The 27,931-nt window shown below is 36.2% G+C and overlaps 2 protein-coding genes and 1 pseudogene across 2 annotated transcripts; all 3 read left to right on the top strand.

Annotated features, from left to right (window-relative positions):
* Positions 1-6,374: 6,374 nt before the first annotated feature.
* Positions 6,375-7,303, top strand: LOC111149896 (olfactory receptor 4P4-like). The gene is given in 2 exon segments (XM_022507192.1): positions 6,375-6,993; positions 6,996-7,303. Coding segments are annotated over 2 exon segments (927 nt in total).
* A 4,045-nt stretch (positions 7,304-11,348) lies between these two features.
* Positions 11,349-11,915, top strand: LOC111149897 (annotated as a pseudogene).
* A 5,411-nt stretch (positions 11,916-17,326) lies between these two features.
* On the top strand, positions 17,327-18,277 carry LOC111149898 (olfactory receptor 4P4-like). The gene has a single exon (XM_022507194.1). The coding sequence runs from the start codon at positions 17,327-17,329 to the stop codon at positions 18,275-18,277; it is 951 nt and encodes a 316-aa protein (XP_022362902.1).
* The last annotated feature ends 9,654 nt before the right edge of the window (positions 18,278-27,931 follow it).

A 27,931-nucleotide genomic window follows, 5' to 3' on the forward strand; every position in this document is an offset into this window, starting at 1 on the left:
AGAGCATATCCCCTTCCAGTAGAGTAGGATTTGTTGAGTGACCTCAAAATGGTGCATTTGGGAAAAACTGCACATGTCAGCTTGCCTTGACATGTAGACCTGAGAAATGCATTCCATTTCCATCCCGATGGACAAGGAATAGGGTCAAATGAACTTTTTCAAGATAGAAATTTTCCTTCAGCATTATTCTTGTATATATATATATATATATATATATATATATATATTTCATCTTAAAGTGAGAACGGAAGTAATAAAACACAGGTTTTTTGATGTTAAAAGATATACTACCATCATCCATGAATAGAACATATTGCCTATAGGTATTTTTGAGAAAAATTTCCCAGGAAAACCAGAAAACAATGTATGAAAATATTTTTTATCATCAGTAGAATGCAGATAACTAAGATCTTTATGAAAAAGAATTGACATTCATATGAAGATTGGTAATAATGTAACACTATCAAAGGGAGTTATTTCTAAAACATGAAGAATATTTGCAAATGAAATGCAATCAAAATTAAAAAAAAATTTCAACAGCAACATAAAATGAAGAGGAAAGTGGGGGCACTTGGGTGGCACAGTGGGTTAAGCATCCAACTCTTGATTTTGGCTCAGGTCATCATCTCAGGAGCATGGAATCAACCCTGCTTTCAGGCTCCACACTCAGCTTGGAGTGCTTGAAACTCTCTCCTTTCCCTCTGTCCCTTCCACTTGTGCTCTCTTTCTCTCTACAATAAATCAATAAATCTTTTAAAAAAATGAAGAGGCAGGAAAGGGAGAGAAAATGCTAAGAATTGCAAATTATAGCACATTTATGTGCAAGAAGAATTGTATAAATTACAATGTAGACAAATAATTAAGAAAAAAATGAATATTGTGGGGGCTTAAACTACATCACTTGTATCTCATAGTAAAAGACAGTGTAGGAATATCTACAGGTTTTGAGAGAAAAAGAATGTGAGTCATAAGTCTTACTCTTAGTCCTATTGTTTTTCATTAATGCAAAAATAAAAAGATACTTTCATATCAGCCTAATATTTACTATCCACAAGTTCCCTTTGAGCAAATGTTTTACTTTATTAAAGTATTTCATAACATCATAAGTGATTAATCTGTATAAAAATCTTAAAGGAAAGTCAGAAGATAAATAATTGGTATATTTTGTCTTCATCCTCAAGAGCCACCTTAATAGCACTTAGGGAGAAGAATGAGCACCAAACCAGGAGTCCTACACTTTGATTTGCATGTCAGTCTACCATTTTTTAATGGTCTGATTCTTGGTCAAATCAGCAAACAACTAGCATCTTGTATTCTTCATTTATAAAATATATCTGATAAGTAAAGTTATTAGTGTCACTTAAATATGAAATGATAAATTGAAATGGCATTTGAGAAATTGATTAGTGGCTGGGACACATGGGATAGCTATTACTAAGACATTAATCATTTACAACAGAGTCATATGACTATTTCCATATCCTTTTCTCAATGGTGCTGACTTCACGATGATCTCTTCTTGCCCATTTTCTAGAAGAAAGGAACCCACAGAGAAGATACTATGTTATTTAGAGAAACATAATTTATAATAAATTCTCCCAAACTGCTAAAATCTAGGATTAACTATACAAGATAGGCAGCTAGCAAATGCACATTTAATTACCTTTGGAGTTGCCCAGATTCTATCCAAACTTAATGTATCCAAAACATATTGTGTGAATAAACCCAGCTAGACTTTTTACAATACATCACAGCAGCCTTTATCAAGAGCATAGTCTTCTTTCAACAACTTTCTTCCTGCTGTGCTTTATGAGTGAATATTAACTCATTCATCATTTCTAAGTCATAGCCCATTTATGGTACATTGACCTCTTAAGTGCTACCATAACTATTAAGACTTTTGTAATGACACCTCCATGTTGGAGGATGGTGAGTCTATGGGAGCAAATGCTCTTCCTTGGTGGGGAAGTAAAGCTAGAAAGATTCAGGGGTAAGGGCTGCAGAGCAGAGCCTGGAGATGATGGCATGGTTTGGAGGTGACTGGGAGCTCAATGAGCATCCATGGAAGTTCTGGGCTAAGAATAGGAATAATGGTGAAAACATGACCTAGACTGGGGAAGGTTTCTTCAAGTAAAGTATTAGAATGCCTTAAATCAGGTTTCAGTGGGGCAACCTAGGTCAAAGGGTAGAAACTTCCAGTTAGGAGAATAATCAGTTCTGAGGACGTAACCACAACATGGTGATGACAGTTAATAATTGTTTAGTCTACTTCAAAGCTGCTGAGAGTGGAACATTTTAAGCATTCTTGCCACCCACACAAACATTAGTGAACTACATAAAGTGATGGCAATAATGTATTCGTAATAATTCCACAATGTATATGCATATAAAATCATCACACTGTCTACCTCAGATATATACAATATATTTTTCAATGATTCCTCAATAAGGTTAAAAAAAGAAAAAAAGCAGATCTCCTTAGGAGAGTGGGAATAGAATGGACCAAAATGAAACACCTAGACTCGCTTTCAAGTTAATTCTTTGAAGGCAAAGAATTCACACTCTACCCTGGGTTGCTTCAGTGCCATGGATATGGTTTTAGGGTTGTCTCAGTATGTATTCTTCTCATATTTAACTTATGAAATAGAATACACAAAGACACTTAGAGAGAGAGAGATGAGGGCTGGAGTTGGGGTAGAGAATTGGGCAGGAAATACCCCTGTAATCTCCATATGAATCAAAAAGTAGAACACGGCCACCATCTCCACAGTCAACCATCCTGTCCTTACTGCTCCCCTTCCTAAGAACTAACTATTCTGTTGACATTGATCTGCAATCTCCTCCGTGCCTAGTGACCTTAGTCAAGTATTTATCTTAGCTGTTACAGAGTTTTGTTGTGGATCCAATAAGAACAAAGTGAGTCTTTGTGAAGATTAATTAGTGTATGACACCCAGCAAACCCTCATTTAAAGATTTTGCAAAGGAAACAAAAGCCAAAATAAACTTTTGGGACTTCATCAAAATCAAAAGCTTCTGCACAGCAAAGGAAACAGTCAACAAAACAAAGAGGCAACCCACGGAATGGGAGAAGATATTTGCAAATGACAGTACAGACAAAAGATTGATATCCAGGATCTATAAAGAACTCCTCAAACTCAACACACACAAAACAGATAATCATATCAGAAAATGGGCAGAAGATATGAACAGACACTTCTCCAATGAAGACATACATATGGCTATCAGACACATGAAAAATGTTCATCATCACGAGCCATCAGGGAGATTCAAATTAAAACCACATTGAGATATCACCTTACACCAGTTAGAATGGCCAAAATTAGCAAGACAGGAAACAACATGTGTTGGAGGGGATGTGGAGAAAGGGGAACCCTCTTACATTGTTGGTGGGAATGCAAGTTGGTGCAGCCTCTTTGGAGAACAGTGTGGAGATTCCTCAAGAAATTAAAAATAGAGCTTCCCTATGACCCTGCAATTACACTTTACCCCAAAGATACAGATGTAGTGAAAAGAAGGGCCACCTGTACCCCAATGTTTATAGCAGCAATGGCCACGGTTGCCAAACTGTGGAAAGAACCAAGATGCCCTTCAACGGACGAATGGATAAGGAAGATGTGGTCCATATACACTATGGAATATTATGCTTCCATCAGAAAGGATGAATACCCAACTTTTGTAGCAACGTGGATGGGACTGGAAGAGATTATGCTGAGTGAAATAACTGAGTATACAGTAAGTATCAGTAAGTATGGTAAGCACATAACGTTTTCCTAAGTATATTACTGAATGAGACACGTTGTTTCAGATTGTCAGGCTCTACTAATTATGTTTATGGGTTTGGCCTAATTATTTTCTCTATGATTAGGTTTCATTTTTTTTAAGTGAGCTTATTAGAAATACTTCTCAGAATTATTGGGAGAATTTAAAAAGTTTATGTTATGCATGTGGGATGCTCAAATTGCAAGCTTATATACAAATTATTAAACCTACTGATAGTGTAGTAAAGTAATGAAATGAGGCCATATGATCATTCATAGCAAACCCAAAGTTTATTATGTTTATTATGATCAAGGTTTTTCAAATCTTTGACAATAGCAGAAAGCCCAAAGTTTAAGCAAAATCTTAACTGAACGTATAAATTTTCAAGACTAGATTTACCCTTTTTAAGAAGGGGCCTCTAGAACAAGTGAACACAAGTTCCTACAGTGAGGGAAGAACTACAGCAGGGAGTAAATGATGACCTCTTTCTTCTAACCACTGCTCTTACAGAGGGACTATTTGTGGCTGGAGAAGCATATCCAAGGACATGACAACATTCAGTGCATTGTATTCTCTAAGAATAAATTGCATTCTGTAAAATAACAGAGATTTTTATTCTCTTTTCTTACTCTTTGTAATTGGGCTATATATGCAGGAGAGAGGAACAGATTGAGATTGCAGTTTTGTTTGAATATTTTCTGAGTTTTATAGACTAAGATAGTTTGTCGTAATTTATTATCTCATTTTGTCATCTGCATATCAAGATTAGAATGGCTGAAATGGTTTAAGGATCACGATTTTGGAGGTTATCTGGTTTTGCATGAAATAATTAGGTAATTGGAGGAAAGGGGTCTTTAAAATTAAATTTCTTCTGTTCCAGGTATGGACTCAGGCTCTAGATTCAGAAAACTCTGATTTTAAATTCTGTTTTGCTAAATACTAGTTAGATGATCTATGCATACTTTATCAGGAAATTTTCAATATTTTCTTTCCTTTTTTTAAAAATAGATTCTCTTTAAGTAATTTCTATACCCTAAATGGGGCTCAAACTTACAATATCACAATTAAGAGTTTCTTGCTCCACTAAGCCAGCCAGGTGTCCCTGTATTTTCTATATACTTTTAATTAAAATCCCTTCTATTTGGAACTAGGAGATTAGGTTAGTGCCAATCTCAAAGTTACCTTCCTGCTCAAAATAATTTATGGCATTAAAATTTTATTTTCTACAAGGAGTTGTATTTACTAGACTTCATTATTGATAGCCTCACTGATTTGGTAATTCCAGCACTTATACTCTTATGGTTAATAAAGCAAGAGTCATTTCTTGATTTTTTTGAGTTTCTCAACCATTTTGTGGCAAAGTTCAGTCAGATTTTTTTATCTTACAAAGAAGATGATTTAAATTAAAAAAAAAAAAAAAAAGAAATTGGTATCCAAAGTCACACAGTGGTATAATTAGTAATGGAGGCTTGGTCCCAAATGTTTGTCTTCATATAAACATTTTCCTATACATTTTTCCTTTGAATTATGAAGTGTCAATATTCTTCAAGGGTTTGGCAAAAGACATGCTTTGGATGAATATCGAAAAGAAATTCATACTATAACTCAGACCTATGGGAAGAAATTGACTTGCGAATTATGCTACATTGAGTAGGAGAAAAACCACAAAGGTAAACTGCCTTCAGTTCTTCCTTTTGGTTTTATTTTTTTGTGAAGATTTGATCTGACAGAGAGAAAGAGAGCACAAGTAGGCTGGAGAGAGAAGCAGGCTCCCCACTGAAAGAGAGCCCAACAGGGGATTAGATCCCAGGACCCTGAGACCATGACCTGAGCTGAAGGCAGAGGCTTAACCCACTGAGGCACCCAAGTGCCTCATCATTTTAGTTTTAACTCTCTCTTTATTCTGTGGTTCATTTAAGTATAGGATTTGTATTGATACCCTATATAAAAATAAATATTTGATACAAAAGATCAGCATCTTACTGTCCTAAATCACTAAGTAAAGATGAACAAGCCATCAAAAAATTATTCAACCAACTCAGAGGCCTCCTACAGAGACTTTTTATCTTCCACTTTGTAATATGTTTGTATCATATAAATGTTTAGTTTCATTTTCTACCTCATCCTGAAACTATTTTGTTTGTATATAGTCCACTAGTGACCACTGTCAAGCTTAACATTTGCTTCTATATCATTTAACAGCAACTTTAATGACTTATACTTGCCTCTTTAACAAATGTGTGTTTGGAAGGACCCAGAAAGATGTCCTTTCTGAGGACTTTGTTGTATATTCCTTTAGAATTGAAAAACATTTGGCAACTAATAATAATTTTTAAACATTTTTTTTTAAATTTACTGATTGAATTGATTTATAAAACATAATGTCAGGATTGAACAAAATGTCCTGAAAAATTGACTTATGGAAATCTCCATGAGACTAATCAGAAAAAAATTATATCCTATCATATCATATCCACTAAGTAGAACTTCATGATGTCAGGGTCATCATCTATATTCTCTAATGCACATGTCCAACACTGACTTGTGCAATATGTCTTTTCAGGAGACTGTTAAGCATTTTTACAGCATGGATCATGGAAAATAAGAATAACGTCACTGTGTTTATTCTCTCGGGACTGTCTCAAAACAAGAACGTTGAAATCCTCTGCTTTGTATTATTTTTATTTTGCTACATTGCTATTTGGGTGGGAAACTTACTCATAATAATTTCTATCATGGGCAGTCCACTAATGAACCAACCCATGTATTTCTTCCTTAATTGCCTCTCACTCTCTGACCTTTTCTACACCTCAACAGTGACACCTAAACTAATGGCTAATTTGCTGGCAGAAAGGAAGACCATTTCCTACAGTAACTGCATGACACAGCTTTTTACCATACATTTATTTGGAGGCATGGAGGTCTTCATCCTCACAGGGATGGCCGATGACCACTATGTGGCCATCTGCAAACCCCTACACTACACCATCATCATGAGCAGAGAGAGGTGTAATGCTATCATCACAGCCTGCTGTACTGGGGCCTTAATCCACTCTGCCAGTCAGTTCCTCCTCATCATCTTCCTACCCTTCTGTGGCCCCAATGAGATAGATCACTACTTCTGTGATGTGTATCCTTTACTGGAGCTGGCCTGCACGGACACAGGCAGAATTGGTCTCTTGGTCGTTGTTAATTCAGGGCTGATTGCTCTGATGACTTTGTGATTTTGATGGTATCCTGTTTTCTGATATTATACACCCTTAGGGCTTACCCTGCTGAGAGCCGCTCCAAAGCTCTTTCCACCTGCACTTCCCATGTCACAGTTGTGGTTCTGTTCTTTGTGCCTGTTCTCTTTATTTACATTCAGCCCCCTTCAACTTTTCTGGAAGACAAAGTGTTTGCTCTTTTCTACACCATCATTGCCCCCATGTTCAACCCTCTGATCTACACACTGAGAAACATGGAGATACAGAATGCTGTGAAGAAAATGTGGTATCATCATTTGTTTGGGGAAGGGAAGTAACTTGTATTAAGAACATTCTAGAATTTCATTTTAGGATACTATCTTGAGCCTTAGAAGTAAGAAGAAATGATATACACAGAGTATATCATGATTGCAAAAGCCAACCACAGGTTGGAGCTCAGAATCTTTAGCATTTCCTCAGACCTCTACTGACTGGATAAATTTATTATTTTTACAGATTTTTTTGTATTTTTTATTGAAGTATTATTGACATACGACATCCTGTCAACTTCAGGTATACATCACAGTGATTCAATATTTTGTACACTTTGAAATTATCCTCACAATGAGTCTAATTATCATCTGTCACCACACAAAGTTATTATAATATTATTGATGATTGGATAATTTTCACTTATTTTTTCATTTCATTCTGGTTAGAACCAGATCTAATCTCCTCACATGCCAGTCCCAAGTACTCCTTAATTTGATACTTTATCTTGAACATGTAATGAAGTCCTTTTTCTCCTCCTCTTGACTCCATTATCACTACAGTGTGACTCCTGTTGGTAGAAACAATAGGAAACTACCTGGTAGATTAGAAATACAGGTAGATTTCATCATCTCAGAGGAGAGCATATATAGTAGGTTTTTGAGCTGAGGGCAATAGGTACATGAGCTATTCAGCATTCATAAACACTTTTCTGTATGATATTTGAGCCTAGTCTCCCTCTCTCCCTTCCATAAATGAAACATAATATTCTCAACATTTGGACAAAGTTAATTTTGTGTAATTTTCTCTTCTAGTTCAGGTTATAATCCTTCCTGAAAGATCTGTAACATTAAGAACAGGCTTTAAAATTACTCAATACACTGTTACATTGCTACAAGGGTCCTTGTTTCTATGACTGGTCATTAGATTTACGTTAACATTTATACATTTCTTCCTTGCACTGCCTACTCACTCTTCCCTTTGATTTAAAGTTAACCTTTATTATTGGGGTTCATTATCTACTAATGTGTACCAAATTTTTATTCTTGACATTCTGAATCTTTAATGGTCCTGCCATTTTTTCTTGTTTTTTTTTTCTTTTTTTTTTCTTTTTTTAAATTAACATTTATTATTAGTTATAGAGATTTTAAGAGATGGGCTGGGTTCCAAATAGTGATCATTCATGTTCCATTGTGTCAAACAAACAGATGTCATCTCATCATCAATACCAATTCCTCCAACCCCTTTTTATCTTTTGGTTTAGTAAAGGCATGAAGACTCCAAATGGTGTCTAGGTGGCAACTTCAATTTCCAGTTCAATAAAATAATTGTTGTGGTCCCTCATGAAACCAAACATCTATAACTAAAACCTAAAGGCCAGATGAGCTGGAAACTTTTGGTACAGGAACAGAACTATAAAGTACTTTAGTGTAATAATAAAGGAGGCACTTGCATATACATCCTTCAATTCCATAGGGTTCTATAACTCTTCATGATGGCTATGGGAGAAATATAACCATCTGTTGCTCAACACATCCTTGAAAATATAACTCAAGCTTTTCAGGGTGCTATTTCTCGATTGGTGGTGTGTTTGGTAAACCATTTCTTCATTGTATCTAATCAGTTACCTAGATAAATGGGGTATAAATGAGTTCACTAAGGCTGCCATAAAATAATACCATAGATAGGATGGCTTAAACAGCAAAAAATATATTTTCTGTCAGTTCTGGAGTCTGAAAGACCATGGTCAAACTACTGACAGGTTTAGTTTGTTTTCCAATGTTATTTAGACTATGGTTGCCTTAGAAACAACCAAATTCCTCACTTCTCTCCCAAATGAGTCTGCATACTGTCCTTATCTGTTCCTGATCATAACTGACGCATCATTTCCAGACATTCTCAGTCTGCCTCAAGTCTTTGTGCATTTTGTTCACTCAGGTCAGAAAGTCTCTCAGTTGTGCCTTTCATAATTTACAGTCGATCCTTGGACAATGTGGGGATTAGCAGCATGTATAATTTTTTGAGCTCTGGCCCAAACTTAACTACTAATCATCTACTGTTGACTGGAAGCCCTACCAATAACATGAGCAGTTGATTAACACATATTTTGAATGTTGTACAAGATATAAGTGTTATATACTGTATTTTTATAACAAAATAAACTAGTTAGTAGGAAATTCATAAGGAAGAGTAAATATAGTACTGTACTGTATTTACTGAGAAAATTCCACATGTAACACAACTCACAGTTCAAGCCCATGCTATTCAAGGGTCAATGGTATTATCATGTGCTACTCAACCTTCTCTAAGTTATGTGCCCCCTTTCTAGCTATTTTAACCATGTTTACCACTGTATCTCTCTTTGTAATTGGTTTCCCTGGATTACAAACACATCTTATTTCTTTTAGAGGAACATTTTCTTCATTTTATTGAGCAAAATCCTCACTGTGGTATTTGTAGGAGGAAGTGTATAAATTTATACCAGCTCTCAGAGTTAAGTCTGTGAAACCAGTTGCCAATGTGGGGGCTGGAGGAAGAAGTAGGGCCATTGGGGTATGAAGTCGCACACAGAAGTTTGCCACCCACTGTTCAATTTATTTATTCTGTGCTAAAGCAGACTTCACAACCTGGCCTTAGGCGTCTTTGGCATTTTCTAGTTTAACCTCTGCTGAGATATTGTTCCATACTGTCCCTCAGAATCTGTTTCAACAGGAAGCACATGATTTATCGCCTATCAGTAATAAAGAGAAGTGAACTCTTAGTTTGTGCTCCAACTCCTCAGAGTATAAAAAGTTATTAACCATGGCATAGCTACTTTTTTAAGACTGGAAAGGAACTAAGTCTTGTTTAGCTGTACATTGGCCAACTTTTCTTTTGGGAAATGTCTCATCCCATAGAAAGAGTGAGAGGGAGGTTTGGGGTTATATTCTCCTAGGTCATGTACTTTAAATGATCCCTGGAAATTAGAGAGAACACATGTATATATTTCCAACACTAAAACCAATGAATATACAACTTTTGGGTAGAAAACAAACAAAAGCATTTTCTGTTAGGGTCCGTAATCAAAGGAGAGAGACTGATACAAAGCGAAGGTCAAGCAAAGCTTTATTTCCCACGAAGCATCGAGAATCAAACTGACTGGTCAGGGCCATCTCTTGCAAAGAGGAAAACCTTCTCAGCCTCACCAACTAACTTTTATAGAGGTAGTTTAGCCGAGCTATACACAGGTGGCCAATGAGATTGTAATACACAGAGAAAACTGCACAGTCATGTTAGGTCACACATGGGCAGCCAATTGAATTACAATTCACCCTAGTAGATATAGGTGTGCCCCACTGATTGGCTGTCTCTACCTGGCCTGACCCGCCCTTGTATCTGGGATTTGCAAGCAAGTTCCTCTGGGAGGGGCAGGGTCAATCTAAGTTTTCTGATTAACAACAAACTGGCTCCCTCTGATTAAGTAGGCCCTTACATTTCAACATAAATGCTAATGATGATTTTATTTCCTTTTAGTTTCAAAAATCAAGAGAGAAAGCTTTTCTTTATAAGGGAAATAGGAAAGTCCCAGAGCCAGGACTTATATGGGCTGCTTTCATGGTGAAATTCATTAATCTTTTGTAACAAAATTGAGCATTTATTTTGACTCTATTGAAAACACCAGAGCCACTTTTTACTCAGAGTTTACTCAGAGATAATGAAATTTTTCTAATGAGATGATCACCTGGTAAGTAAAAATCCAAACAACATATTCTAAACAAACATGACTTTCAAATTTAAAAAGCTTATATATATATATATATATATATATATATACACACACACACACACACACACACACACATACATATATGTATATATATGTATATATAAACATATCTATATATAAATTAAATTTTAATTAAAATAAGTTTATATATATAAATTAAATTTTAATCTATAGGTATGTTAATTGAATAGGTGTATCTCTCTTTTCAAGTTTTGCTAACTTTCCATTACATTGATACAATTCAATGCCTGTCAATATTACGTCCCCTCTTCTTCTGTTACGTTGAACTGTTGGCAGGAAAACTGATCCTTGTCTCCATTCAATGCAGCCCTCTTTTGAACCAACCCATGTACTACTTCCTCAGCCACTTATCCTCTATGGATATCTGCTATACCTCTACTGTCACACCCAAATTCATTGGTGACCTACTAGGGGAGACAAAGTCCATCTCTTATGGTAATTACATGTTACAAGTATTTGCCATGCACTTCCTTGGGAGTATCAAGGTCTTTATTCTCATAGTCATGGCCTTTGATTGCTACGTTGCCTCTCCACTATGTGATTATCATGGACAGGACAAGGTGCCATCTCCTAGTCTTGGCTGCTTGGGCTGGTGGGGCTCTCCATTCTTTTCCTCAATTATTGATGGCAATCCAATTGCCCTTTTGTGGTCCTAATGAAATCAATCACTACTTTTGTGATATCTTCCCTCTGCTGAGAGTTGAGTGCACTGATACTTACATCACTGGTGTCCTTGTGGTTGCCAATTCAGGTATGGTCACCTTAGTTACCTTTATTGCCTTGTTTATGTTGTTATATTTAGTCTATGACATCACTCAGCTGAGGGAAGACACAAAGCCCATTCCACCTGTGGGTCTCATATCACTGTGGTCAGCTTATCATCAGGCAGATGAGGCTGAGTCTAAACCACCTGTGAATAGTCAGTGAGCAGAGGACAAACAAGATGGGAAACACGTTAAGAAGGCACATGATGTGAAGAGCACCTGGTGTTATATTCAACTAATGAATCATTGAACATTACATTGAGAACTACTGACGTACTATACCGTGACTAATTGAATTTAAATTTTAAAAGAAGACTGGAAAGTACTGTGTGAGGGTAAACCACTGTAAACAATAATATATCTTTCATTACATTGTCATTTTTATTATGGAGACACAAATAAAAGCAGAATATATACCATCCTCTCTGAAAAACATTAAATGTTGACCAGACACATTTGTATGATATACATAAATGATTGTTTCTAAGTAATCAAATAGAGAGATTACATTTTTTAAGTTCCTTAATAAATTGTATTTTTAAATGTAAAAGATAAAAATAAAAAAAAATTAAAAAAAAGCTTTGCTGTACTTTGCTTCCTTCTTCTGATTTCCCATATAATTTTTGCTTTTCCTCTCTCCCACGTAATGAGGAAGAGTTCTTTATTCCTTTTTTTTCTTGTCTCCCATTTTCCAACAGCCCATTTATCAATAATAAGGTCATTCCAATTATGGTATTAAAAGTCATTGATTTTATTTATCTAGCTACCATGTGCACCAAAGATCTTGATAATTTCAAAAAAAAAAAAAAAAAAGAAAGAAAAGAAAAAGAAAGAAAGGAAAAAGGACTCTACGTGGCCATTTTTAGTGTTCCTTCTACTACTTCGTCTTAGAGTTCCTGAACCCAAACCTGATACTATTATAGGCTACAATTTCCTTCCTGTTCCAAAGCTGGAAGAGCACATGGCAGTCACACTATAGCCTTTTCACCTTTAGGGAAAAAGAGACTTTTTTTTTTTTTGAGATAGGCAAATGTAGAAAGTTTATACCCAAGATCATCAAGCACATTACCGTTGCTGGTGGATTTGCAACACTTGGACCATGACCTGTTAAAAATGCCTTTGGGAATATAATTACAGAAAGATCTCACAGACCTATTAATTCCTATCATTACCAATTAAGTTTTATTCTGTTCCTCTGAGTCAAATTGTGTTCAATGATAGGCATAAAATAAATAGATCTTTCCTAGGAACTCAAAACTGTGTAAGCATTTGTAGGAATATAAAATCACTTTTCTTACTTTTTCTTCTGAACTATTATTAAGCAGTTTAATCAACTTTTGAAATTCCCAGGCTACTTTCCTGAGGGATGAAGATCCACTTCTTGCATCACTAAGACTTAGTGAATATTGGAAGGACACTAACCTTATAACCTGTAGAAGGCTTAGGATGTGTTGAGATTGTCAAAATATTTGCAGAGAATTCATTCGGATGTGTTTGAATTCTGGGATTGTAACTCTCTGCATTTGACTCCAGGTTTTGGTACTAGACACAAACTGGCAGAGTGAGTGTGTGCAGATGGAATGCTTCCTGATGCAGCCCCAAATCTAACCAGATAGCCACTCAGATCTTATGGTTAGTGAATTACCCTTGTCACCTTGGTTTGGGAAGGGTCCCACCACACATGTGCTAGGCTGCTTGTGTGTTCTTTATACGTATTCTATGTAATTTCTAAAGCATATAACTTCTCTTGCAGCATATGAAAATTTGATTATTATAGAAGTGTTTTACCATACTTTAGACTTCATGGCACATTATTTATAAACAGAATTCCCCTTTGGGGAGAGGAAAATAGTAGAGTTAGATAAGCCATATTTATGTTGGCACTGAATTTCACTGTGACCACAGATCTTGAATACAGGCAGTCTTCTATATGACTATTATGAAACAGACTAGTTTAAGCTTGAATATGTACAATAATGAAAATTTTCTTCTATTTCAAAACATCTGCAATCCTAAATAGACTAGTTTCACCTGAGCATCCTACATTCTGTTACACTAAGTGTTTTTACTTTCTGATGCATGATGATTCTGTTACACTAAAGTTTGAAATTGTGGTAGAAACTTCTATTTACATGTAAGAGCTTCTAGGTCGTGGGCTCTTGTTTTTTGGGAGATTTTTGATCAATGCTTCAATCTTGTTACTAGATATTAGTCTATTCAGGTTGTCAATTTCTTCCTGTTTCAGTTTTGGAAGTTTATGGTTTTCCAGGAATGCATTCATTTCTTCTAGGTTCCTTAACTTATTGGCATATAACTATAGATAATAATTTCTGATGATTGTTCTATTTCCTTCGTGTTAGTCACGATCTCTCCCTTTCCATTCATAATTTTATTAATTTGGGTCCTCTCTTTTCGTTGTTTAGCCAGTGATTTATCGATCTTCTTGATTCTTTCAAAAAACCAGCTTCTAGTTTCATTGATGTGTTCTACTGTATCTCTAGTTTCTATCTCATTGACCTCTGATCTAATCTTGATTATTTCCCTTCTTGTGTGTGGGGTGGCTTAATTGATTGTTGATTTTCCAGTTGCTTAAGGTGAGGAGAGAGCTGGTGTATTCAAGATTTTTCCATTATTTTGAATGAGGCTTGGATGGCTATGTATTTTCCCCTTAGAACACCTTTGTCATATCCCATAGGTTTTGGACCAAACTGTCTTCATTCTCATTGGTTTTCATGAATTGTTTACGCTCTTCTTTGATTTCCTGGTTGATCCAAACATTCTTTTTTTAAATTTTTAAATTTTTTAAATTTCTTTTCAGTGTACCAGTATTCATTGTTTATGCTCCACACCCAGTGCTCCATGCAATACATGCCCTCCATAATACCCACCACCGGGTTCACCCAACTTTCAACCCCCGCTCCTTCAATACCCTTGGATTGTTTTTCAGAGTCCATAGTCTCTATGGTTCATCTCCCCCTCCAATTTCCCTCAACTCCCTTCTCCTCTCCATCTCCCCATGTCCTCCATGTTACTGATTATGCTCCACAAACATTCTTAAGCAGGGTGGTCTTTAGCTTCCAAATTCTCCATCTCCCCATGTCCTCCATGTTACTGATTATGCTCCACAAACATTCTTAAGCAGGGTGGTCTTTAGCTTCCAAATTCCAATTTGAATTATATATAAAGAGAATTATATATATATATACATATATATATATGTATATATATATATATAATTTTATATAAAGCTTCTACTCTTTTATGAAAAGCATAATCCAAAAGATGCACATAATTTTATTCAGTAATGCCAAAAACAAGTAATCATTTGAGTGCCTTTTTAGAGAAAAAATTATTAGACTAGTGATCAGTGTTAAAAAACATGCTAAGATAACCAATTATTGATGACATTAAAAGAGTTTCAGTAACAGATTTTATTTTTATTTATTTATTTATTTTTTAAAAAGATTTTATTTATTTATTTGACAGACAGAGATCACAAGTAGGCAGAGAGAGAGAGAGAGAGAGAGAAGCAGGCTCTCTGCTGAGTAGAGAGCCTGATGCGGGGCTCGATCCTAGGACCCTGAGATCATGACCTGAGCTGAAGGCAGAGGCTTTAACCCACTGAGCCACCCAGGCGCTCCTCAGTAACAGATTTTAAATTGGAGTTTCCCATGATCACATATGCTAAATCCCTGTCATGAATGTTCTTTCTTATTTCCTTTATTCCCCCATTGATTGTGGGTGTGTGCATGCATGACAGTCTGTGGTCCTAAAGGAAACTCTCAGAAAGGAAAGAGTATAAAAGAAAAAATGACCATTTTGAACCACACACATCTCTGGCTATTTCATATTACCTCATGTATTCCTCACTAAAATTCTGAATTTTGTAACGATCTCTTCATTGTAAAAGGAATAAAATGAAGTTTAGAGAGATGAAGGAATTCACTCAAGGACAGCACTGGTTGGTTTCCTTAAGATACCTCAATATTTCTCCCTCTTTCTGTGTTGTGCTCTTCTAACCACTGCTTCAGTGGTTGCCTGATGTTTTTTATGTGTCAACTGTGACTGCAGTTTCTACCTAAGAGGGGTGCATACTATCTCGCCCATCAAAATGTTATTTCTATGACAGGAATTCTCCTCTTTTTCCCGTTTACATCTGCTCTCTGCAGCGATCATGTGTAATGACCCCTCAGGTTACAGGGTGAGATGGGTAAGTAGCACTATTGTGGATTCAATGCTAATGATGGTCTAGAAACAAGGAAGAATCTTGATTTAAGCTATTTACATGTTGGTAAAACTGAAGGAAAATTATTTAAAATGTTTTAGGATGAGAAAATTCCAGACAACATTAATGTTAAATAGTCCATATATCTTTATTTCCATAAATATTCAGGAAGACAGAATGGGTGTCCATCCATCATCTTATCTTGCATGTACTTTTCTACTCAGAATAGGGCTCAGAATAGACTTTTCATGTTTTCTTCATGACACTCATCATCATCCTTCTCAGCTCTCTTCCATGAAATTCATTCAAAATTGAAGGGGAAATCAGGATTTTTGTGTCTCATCATTCACAGTGTATAATTTCCCCATCTTGAAAAAATGCTTAGATCTCTTGATCTGAGTTTCCTCTTTTTAAAATCAAAGATTTGGATTAGTCAAGTGAATTCTGTTTTTAACTTGTTTGCAGTTTTCTTGTATAAGAATTCTTTTAAAACCAAATTGTTTTAGGTCAATAACTGTATCTGAAAATTAACGTTATTTCTACCTTATTAACAAAGTTTCAGCATCACTTGCAATGAGTAGGAATAGGTCAATGAACTCAACCTCCCTAAAGCTTTTCAATAGTCTTTAGCTAAGATTAACTGCTGAATACTCTGTAGCTGATCATTATTTTCCATATACTTTTCCACCGTTCTTTGCTTTTTTATAAACAATGAATTCATTGGTTTAGCGTGATCCATTCGCAATCTTTGGTCACATAGCATAAAAAGAGGGTGCTATATACAAATTAACGTTTCACTGTTCAAGCTTATATATTTCCATTTCCTGAGGATTCACTGCCAGATAATCCACACAATTTGATCAGAAAATGTCGAAAATAGGAATGCTGACCTCATGTATTAGCCACACAGATTTAAGTTTTAGGCAGCAAAACGTTTTTTGAATTGGGACAATTTTTTAAAATCCTCTTTTTTTACCTAAATAATATAATTAACAATAATGAATGGTTTTTAATTTCTAAAACATCATTTAAATATTTAAAAATCATTACCAGTAAAACTGAGTAACATACATGATCTTTCCCATTATTCCCACTATAAAATTATTCCCCAATGCTTCTATAGAATTAAAACAATAAAATAAAACAGCTTGATGTAAGAAATCCAGAATGATTACACTAATGTGATATTCATGACAATCTACTTTTCGTAGATTTTATATCATTGTGTTCATAATGTTAAGTTTTTACCAAATTTCTGTTTATTTCCTTCAGATACATAACTCATTTGTGTGTAACATAGAGCAAACTCAAGTATATGGAGAAGCAGAGAAACATCTCAGAATTCATACTTCTAGGACTTTTGTATGACCAGAACATGCAAATATTTTGCTGTGTGCTCTTCTTATTCTGTTATGTTGCCCTGTTGGCAGGAAACCTTCTGATCCTTGTCTCCATTCGATGCAGCCCTCTTTTTCACCAACCCATGTACTACTTCCTCAGCCACTTATCCTCTGTGGACATCTGCTACACCTCTACCGTCACACCCAAATTCATTGGTGACCTACTACGGAGGACAAAAACCATCTCTTATGGTAATTGCATGTTACAGGTTTTTGCTGTGCACTTCTTTGGGAGTATTGAGGTCTTTATCCTCACAGTCATGGCCTTTGAACGCTACATTGCCATCTGCGAACCTCTCCACTATGTGATTATCATGGACAGGACAAGGTGCCATCTCCTAGTCTTGGCTGCGTGGGCTGGTGGGGCTCTCCATTCTTTTCCTCAATTATTGATGGCAATCCAATTGCCCTTTTGTGGTCCTAATGAAATCAATCACTACTTTTGTAATATCTTCCCTCTGCTGAAAGTTGCCTGCACTGATACTTACATCACTGGGATCCTTGTGGTTGCCAATTCAGGTACGGTCGCCTTAGTTACCTTTGTTGTCTTGTTTGTTTCTTATGTCATTATTTTATTTAGTCTAAGACATCACTCAGCTGAGGGAAGACGCAAAGCCCTCTCCACCTGTGGGTCTCATATCACTGTGGTCAGCTTATTTTTTGGGCCTTCAATCTTTGTCTACCTTCGACCTCCAACCACTTTCCCTGAGGACAAAATATTTGCTCTATTTTATACCATCTTTGCTCCTATGTTCAATCCCTTAATCTATACTCTGAGAAATACAGAGATGAAAAGTGCCATGAGTAAAGTTTGGTGTCAAACATTATTTTCAAATAATAAGAATAATGAAGAAACATATAACTAAACACGTTTATATAAAAATGGGCTTCATGTGACTAAGCGAGAAATATTTCATGGTCTTTATATCCCATCACTCTCATGAATGGAATGCATGAGAGAAAGTGGTACTAGAAAGAAAGTTAACGCAATAGCTAAATGAATTCTAATTCCCCCATACCAGAATTAATTGAAGACTTAATTTTATGGAGTGTTCAGGAGGTGTGGATAGGGTCATTTGCAGGAAACAAACAAACAAACCAAAAAACCCAAACTCTCTGGTCCCAAAGCAAACAAGGCAACACTATTTGATCAGTGAATTATCAAGGCAAAACAATTTTAATGACAATTCTATTAAACATCCTGGACTTATATGCCAGTCCACATAGTGATACACGTTCTGCACTAGTGATGAAGTTTAAATCTAAAATTAAAATCATGACTTTATTTTTCTTACTTATATTTTATCATCATGTTCCATTAGCCAGCATACAGTGCAACAATTAGTTTTTGATTAGTGTTCAACAATTCCTTACTTGCATAAGTAACACCAATCATCATGAGCACCTTTATGATAGAACATTCACTTGTAGTTCCAGTAGTGGCATTCAGAAATCAGCTCTGCAATAAAAAAAATCTGTATAGAACCAGCTTAATTTTCTTTCTTTCTTCCTATCTTTCTTTCTTTTTTCTTTCTTTCAAACCTCTCTTAAAGTGGCTCCTGGTGATTAATTCTCCTGAATTCATATTAAAAATAGAGAGACTAAGAGTCAAGAGAGACTAAACCAAGAATTGAGGATGCTAAAATCATAATTGCTTCTTTTTCCACCTATTTAACAGAATATAAAACATTTTCCACAAATCTTAAGGGACTGAAAAATAAAATTGATAAAGTAAAAATTGATAAGTACGTGGGAACAAAAGCCCAGCAAAAGACAGATTAAGACATGGTCTAACACCAAAAGCAAGCCATATGTCATTTTCCAAGCATATTTTGGTTACATATGGATGTTTATAGCTGTTTTATTTATAACTGTCAAACGTTAGAAGCAACCAAGAGGTCTCCATTGGAGAACAGATAAATAAATTGTGATTTTCTGGTCAATGGAATGTTATTCGGAGCTAAAACGAAATGAACTATCAAGCATGACATGATACATAGGAAACTTAAATGTGTATGACTAAGTGTAAGAAGCCAATCTGAAAAGGCTACCTATTATGTGATTGCAACTATACGAATCCTGGAAAAGGCAAAACGATGGAGACATCGACAACATCAGTGTTTGCCAAAGGTCAGTGTGGAGGGTAGAGTGAACAGACAGAGCTCAGAGGATTTTTAGAGCAAGAAGCACATCTGTATGTTAGTACAGTTGTGGATACACATCTTTATGTATATTGAAACCCATAAAATGTACTACATCAAGTGTGAAGCCTAATGAAAAGAATATTTGGGGAGATAATGACACGAGAGTGTAGGTTCCTTTGATGGAAATGGATGTATTACTCTGGTGGGAGAGGCTGTCTGTTTGTGGGGACAGGTGTATTATGGGAAATCTTTGTACTTTCTGCTCAGTTTTGTTGTGAACCTAAAGGTGCTTTAAAAAATAAAGTTTATTGATTAAAAATATACACTATGTCATGACAGATATATCAAAGCTTGTAAGTGGAAGGAAAGAGACATCTGAAAAGGATTTTCCACGGGAAAAAAATGTAGGAAAGGCCTTTTTGCATGCTTGATAGGATTCAAAGAAAGGTTGCTTAAGAAACACAGCAAATGCCACTATAGAGAGAACATGTTAGGTAGCAAGATTTTATTTAAAGGAAGATGGTAGAAGCATGGAAAGTGTTTTAGAATATGTAAGTAAAATGCAAGAGCTGCAGTCAGTCTGGGGGCACCATCCAAACAGGTATAAAGAGCAGAAAAAAATAATGAGGACGGTGAAACTCACCAGAACTGTTAGAGCAGAGAGGGAGTGGGCAGATTGTCTCAGCAGTTATACACAAAGAAGCAAAACTGTTGTGAGAGTAAACCTTTTCTCCTAGGCATGTTCTACCTGTTTCATTACTTAGTAGGATCAAAGAAAGCTGTCTCTGAAAATGAAGTAGAAGTTCAGATATTTACACAACAAATTCGTTTTAAAGGCCTCTTTTTAATAGTGGATATCATTTGTTTTCATTATCATGCTGTCTTAAATTTCTCTTTCAGAACACTATTAATGATCAAAATTATTATTTGCACACAATATTGACCTAGGTTAATGACGTTTTCTGCCACAAATCTAGACATGCATTCCAAGTTAGTGAGACTTTAGCATTCTATAAAATCAACAACTTTCACAGAAATGACTTCAGACTTCTTACTGTGGCTTTCATGTTTAATCAGTTGAGAACACCGTCTTTTTTTTTAATTGAGATATAAATGATGTATGAGATTAGTTTCTTTAACATAATGTATTGAGAAATAGTCACTGCAGTAAGTGTTGCTAAGATCCATCACCACTCATAATTGCATATTATTTTCTTGTGACAAGAACTTTTTGGATGCCAGACTTTCTCATTTTTATTGCACAAAATCCTGCCTGAGGATTTGAAGACGTAGATTATGGAATTACTCCATGTCAGAATCTAGGACCCATCTAGATTTTTTAATAGGAAAACCCATGCATATTTGTTATTAAGACTTAAGCTTTTTCCAAAATATTTCCATTTCTGTATTTATTGGTATTAAAACTTTGATGAGGGTTGCATGTTATAAGAACGAAAATATAAGGGGCACCTGGGTGGCTCAGTGGGTTAAAGCTTCTGCCTTCAGCTCATGTCATGATCCCAGGGTCCTGAGATTGAGCCCCGCATTGGGCTTTCTGCTTGACGGGGAGTCTGCTTCCTCACCCACTCTGCCTGCCTCTCTCTCTACTTGTGACCTCTGTCTGTCAAACAAATAAATAAAATCTTTATAAAAAAAAAGAAAATATAACTGGAAAAGAAAAAGAGAAAAGCATATCAACTTAAAATTATTAAAGACTATCCTATGAAATGGAGCTAATGCATTTGGCTACAAATTCTTCATGAGGGCTAACAGCTGTAAAAAAAAAAGGTACACCAGAAAATATAATATTTTATTCTCATTAATGAGATTAGTATAGCATACCAACATAATTATAAAGGATTTCAGGCCATAAACATGTGGTTTAAACGATGTACTTACATAATAAAGTTTTATAAATTTCAAATAAAATATTGTAAGGGCTATACTGGCATAATGACATATTTTCATGAATTTTTTAAAATACATGCTTTAAAGAAAATTAAGATTTGCAGAAACATTACTCAAAACGAACAGCAAAGTCCCGTATATACGCTCTGTGCCTCACAATTTATGTTTTCTGACATCGTGCAGTGGGGTTGTACATTTTTTACCACTACTGAACCAATATGGGTACAGTATTCCTGAAGTCTGTAACTTGCATTAGGATTTACTCTTGGTGTTGCCAAGTTTTATGGATTTTGACATATGCATTCTGTCATATATCCACCACTACACTATCATACAGAATAGTTTCCCTTCCCTAAAATTGCCACGTGTTCCATCTATCACCCCTTCTCCTTTATCCCTGAGACTTTACCAACTAGTGATTTTTTTACATCCAATTTTTTCTTATCCAGAAAAGGAATTCATAATTCATATCTGTGATATAAATATTTCTGCTTCAAAGCCTAAAAATTCTCTTTGGGATTATCTCCTTTATTGATTTAGTCAGTAATATTTTAAAATTCACTGTTACCTACTGCTTGCACTCTACATAATAGAAATATAATCCACATAAATATAATCATCCTTAAACTGGGTCATCTATGATAATCAATGTTATAAACATATCATTATAATTGGTATGATTCAAGAGAAACCTAACACTCCCCAAATTAGAAGGAATCAATATAAAAGCATAGATTCGATTTTACCAAAGAATTCAAATAGGCATTAAATCCAACCACTGAAGTCTTCTTAATATCAAAGAATATGAGTTTTTCTCACCAAGATGTGTTACTGTTCTAGAAGGATGTAGGTAAATATATCACATGATTTCAGAATATAGGAGCACCTGGGTGGCTCATTCAGTTGAATGACACTTGATTTTAGCTCAGGTCATGATCTTAGGGAACTTAGGCTCCATAATCAGGGGAGTCCACTTGAGATTCTCCCTTTACCCTTTCCCCTCACTCATGAGATGTCCTTCTCTCTCTCTCTCTCTCTCGCTCTTTCTCTCTCTAAAGTAAATAAATAAATCTTTAAAAGAAGGGATTTCAGAATATAACCCCAAGAATTGGAATGGGTATTATTGGATTACATAGTGTCCTTCACAACATGAAACTCCTATAATTATTTGAAACTGATACTTTCTACCAAGTCAGGAAGAACAACTACATTGAAGGTTCATGGTCAGCTATGATGTCACGGAGGTGTCTAATTACAGAAACTGGAAGGGGAAAAACCTCCAGTCTGTGGATGCAAACATTCAGGGTGGTACAGAGCAGCAGAGAACACCAGGAGTCCATATGAAGAGGGACAGGGCAAGTTCCAGATCAAAACCACAAACTTTAGGGCAGGCAAGACAGGTAGAGACAAAATGGTGAAGCACATCTAAGGCTATAGACCTTACGTACCTGTTCGTAACTTATGCTGTGTATTCCTCCACATAAAAGTGAATATACCCCAACCAATGTGTGTGTCCATATTGATATTTTCCTGAAGGAAGTAGTGCTTATGTCCAAAGACAGGATTATACTAGCACTACCACATTAAGATCATATTCTTTATGGACTTCTAGGTAAATCCAAACGCTGAGGAAAGATTTGAAACTTTCTTTCTTTGGTCATCTGAAATCCACTTCTTGCTCCATAATTTCCTATGGTAGCTTTCCCTTCTGCACTCAGAGTGTCAGTCAGAGGGTTGAGCAGCTGTTCCAAGTATATAAAACACAGCTATCATCTTATCGATGGGGAAGGTGGTTGCAGGATGTCTGTATATAAATATACAGGATGACCACAAGAATTTGGGAGAGGGTATTTCTGCTCCCTTTAGCAATGTGGTATTTAGTGAAAGCAAGATGATAACATAGGAGTACATGAGCAGGACAAAACTCAGTGGGTGAATAGCCCCAATTTAGACACCAGGAGTAGGTTGATCACTTAGTTGTTTGCTCAGGTAAGTTTCCACAAGGGCTGCAAAGTCACAAAAACTTGATCAGTCATGGGGACCACAGAAGGGTAAACTGAAGGCCAGAAACATCTGAGCTGAAGGATGCACAGAGGACTCCACCCAGGCCATAGTCAGCAGCATAGCACAAACCCATCACCTCGTGATGGTTGTATAATGCAGGGGCTCACAGATGGCCACATAGTGGTCAGCAGCCATGAGGACAAGGACGAAGATCCCCAGGCAGCCAAATAAATGGAAAGAAAAGCCTTGTCTCATGCACTCACTGAAAGCAATAGTGGTCTTCTTCAAAAGGGCATCCACAGTTATTCTAGGGTTTAAGGAAGTATAGAAGCAATTGTCAGATTTGGATAGGTGGAAAAAGAAGTATATTGGTTTCCTGAGTGTCCAGATGTCCTTGACCTAGTAATAATCAGAAAGATACTCAACAACATCCCCAGATAGAAGCACAAGAAAGTGGCAAACAGTATTCTCTTCCTAATGGGAACCTGGATCAACCCACACAGAAACATTTGGTTGGTTAAGCATAACCAACATAAGGGTGGTTAAGCATCCAGCTCTTGGTTTCAGCTTTGGTGGTGATTTCCGGGTCTTAAGATCAAGCTCCCTTCCAGGGTTCAGCACGTAGCTGGACTCTGAGACTTTACCTCCCTCTCTTTCTGCCGCTCCACCATTCTCACTCTCTCTCTCTCTCTCATTCCTTCTAAAATAAATAAATAAATAAATAAATACCTAATTGGCCATAAAAAATTATGGTTGGCACTTCACCAAAATTATAACTATGTAGTAGAACTAGTATACAAAAAGGGATGAACTAAACAGTTGAAGATGTCAATTAACTGGTATCCCTCTCTAAGGGTTGTCCACATGTGTGCACAGGAGAAGGTTAGAGGTGACCAGCTGTGTCCTGAGGTGGGTCAGTGCAGGCTAGCTCTGAAGCACAGCTTGGTCAACACTGGACATTACGCTGGTTTAGACAAGCTCTAAACCACTGGATTATCATGTCCTTTAAGACGAAGTGCTAGAATCTCTCATTTCCTCAGGGTTATTAAACATTTAAAGCCCCAAAGGAAGCAGGAAACTAGAAGAAAGCATTTTCTTACTTCAATTGCTTACTGACTATTTGAACCAGTTATCCAAACTTTAGAACCTTCGGTGCTTTTATCTACATAGTAAAGCTGATAATACGTGTGTCAAAATATGCAGCATTATGAACAATAAGTAATATAATGAGCTTAATCCAACCAACAATCTCTCAGCGGATTTTTATTATCCTTTGGCTAAGTAGATTGATCTGAAACAGATTAAATATTATAAAATTTGATTTCCTGACGCTTCCTGCATGAGAAAACGTCACAGACATGGGCTGGCGTGTGGAAGAGAGAGACTGACTGGCTTCGATGCAGGTGGATGAGGCTGAGTCTAAACCACCTGTGACTAGTCAGTGAGCAGAGAACGAACCGGATGGGAAACACATTAGAGTCTTTGCTGTACTTAGCTTCCTTCTTCTGATTTGTCCACATTAGTTTTGCATTTTCCCCCTGCCATCTCACATGATATTGTTCATTTTATTGATCTTCCCATTCTACACATGAAGATGGTCTTTCTTCTAGTAACAATATTGGTCATTTTAAGCAATCTATAAACTGACAAATGTTTTGTGATGATCTTTCAAGAGGTAATATCAAATCTTGCAATATTTTGGTTTATTTACCATTAGCTGCTGCAAATATAGTTTGTCCAATTTCTCTTGGTTATAAAAACTGTACTTAATTTTTCTCCCTCATCATTTTTTTTCATGCTATTCATGTTTCTTTGCACAGTGCCTCCAGAATGATGATGCCTTCTGCATTGCATTTAGCTAATGTAAATCTATCTTCCTTTTCATAACATTCCATGGCACAGTCCCTTCTCTGCCTTAATCGCTGTGTTTCTTCAGGTATCTTATTTTACATGATATGAAGTACGAGCAAAAGGCCTTCCATGAAAGTTGTAAGGCTTTAAGATATTATCTGTTTTCACTAGAAAATCTTTTTTCAGAAGACTCTTCATTTAGTTATAAGATGAGTTCTTTTAAATATTGTGCTGAAGTGTGTTTTGTGATTAATAACATTTATTTTTTAGAGAAGTCTTTTTTTCATACAAAATAGAGCAGAAACTACAGAGATCCCAAACACCCCCTGTCCCCTTCACTGGGACACTCTCCCTCCAGAATGCTACATGTGTTACAATTAAATGAACCCATACCAAAACATCATGATCACCCAAAATTCAGTTCACATCAGGGCCCACCCTTGGTTTTGTACATTCTGTGGGTTTTAACATGTATGGTAACACTATTCAAAATTCAACAACATACAGAACAGTTTTCCTACCCTAAAAATCCTAGCATCCCGCCTATTCATCTCTCCCCTCCCTAATGTTTGTATTCCAGGGACTGATCTTTTTGCAGTTTCCATAGTTTTGCCTTTTCTAGAATGTCATATATAGATGACCCCCAACTTACAATGGTTTGACTTGTACTTTTCCAAATTTACCATGCTATAAAAGTGATACACAAGCCATAGAATCTGTACTTTGCATTTTGAATTTGGGTCTTTCTCCAGCCTAGTGATATGTGGTACAATCCTCTCTTGTGACACTGGGCAGGGGCAGGAAGGTGCAGCTCCCAGTCAGCCAAGTAATCACGAGGGTCAACGATCAATACACTTACAACCATCTGTACCCATATAGCCATTCTGATTTTCACATGCAGTGCAGTATTCAATAAGTTACATAAGATATTTAATGTTTATTACAAAATAGGGTTTGAATTTGATGACTTTACCCAACTCAGCTTATAAATAATGTAAGTGTTCTGAGCACAGTTAAGGTAGGCTAGGTTAAGCTATGAGGTTTGGAAGGTTGGGAGGATTTCATGCATTTTGAGTTAAGGTATTTTCAACTTATGAAGGGTTTATTGGGATGTAACTCTCTTGTATGTCGAGGAAGACCTGTAGTTGAAATCAAACAAAAGGGAGCCCCTTTACATTGGTTTTTTCCTCTCTGAAATATGCATGTAAGTTTCCTGCATATATTTTCTTACCTTACTAACTCAGTTCTTCTTAGTGCTGAATAATGTTCCATTCTCCAGATGTACAAGAGTTTATTTATTTATTCACCTAGTGGGGGACATCTTGTTTACTTCCTAGGATTGCTGATTATGAATCCATCTGCCATAAATATCCATGTGCAACTGAAATGTATTAATTTTTTTCATGTACATTGTGGTTAAATCACATCTTATTTATCCTTTGCTACTTCTCTCTCACTCCCTCTGTTTCCCTGTCATTGCAGTAAGAATAGTCTTTGGCTGTGGATCCAGGTACTAATCACTCGGTTATCAATTATAGGCAGGTAGGGGTGAGCAACACATAAATTTTAATATATAGTTCTTTAACTTTATGGGAAACGATATTAACTCTGGCCAATAGGTGCAATGCCAAGAAGCGTGTTTCATCATTCTGAACCGTGGTTTCTTACTCTGTCTTCACTATGTATTATCATTGATTTCAATGGGACTTCACAAGAGCTGACCCCCAGAAACCACTTTAAAACAGATTCTTCTTGGGGCACCAGGGTGGCTCAGTTGGCTGAGAGATTGCCTTTGGATCAGGTTGTGGTGTATCGTGGGATGAAGCCCTGTACTTGGCCTCAGGTCAGAGGGGAGTCTCCCTCTTCCTCTCCCTTGGCCCCACAAAGTGCACTGGACCACCACTCCTGTTCATGCTAGCTCAAGCTCTTTCTCTTTCTCAAATAAATAAATAAAATCTTTTAAAAATTATCAATAAATTACAGATTCTACTCTAAATACTTATTTGTTTGCACAACTGATTTCTGTGTGAACTAGAGGATGTATATATGAATGTTCTATTAGAAATTTAAATTGATTCACTTTTTGAATATAGATTTTTTAATTTCTTATTACAAATCTTAAACAACGAAAGAATGTCTGTTATTGTGTGGTCTGACCTCTAAGTCCAATGATTTTGTAAAAGTTTCATTAAATTATTTACCTTAATAATTCACCAATCATTATAACATTGGTTTACTTGCTTTGGCTCAGTTGTTTTTCATGAAGTTTCCCCTATCTATATCATCTTAATACCTCATAAAATTCACACAGTTTTCAATTAATTTTGGTATGCAAGAATAAGGACTTGCTCACTATTACTTTAATCTTAAGTGCTATTTTTTCCATTCACTCCCCTCATGGCAGTGATGGTCCACAGACCCCATGACCTAGTCCCCGCCTTTTTCATTCACATCTTTTCTTCCTCAGAGTTGTTTAGCCAATAAACTTTTCTTTAAGATTTTATTTATTTATTTGACAGACAGAGATCACAAATAGGCAGAGAGGCAGGCAGAGAGAGAGGAGGAAGCAGGGTCCCCGCTGAGCAGAGAGCCTGATGCGGGGCTCGGTCCCAG

This window comes from Enhydra lutris, unplaced genomic scaffold (genome assembly GCF_002288905.1).
Source record: "Enhydra lutris kenyoni isolate GAN:26980312 unplaced genomic scaffold, ASM228890v2 scaffoldscaffold22, whole genome shotgun sequence".
Lineage (NCBI taxonomy): Eukaryota > Metazoa > Chordata > Mammalia > Carnivora > Mustelidae > Enhydra > Enhydra lutris.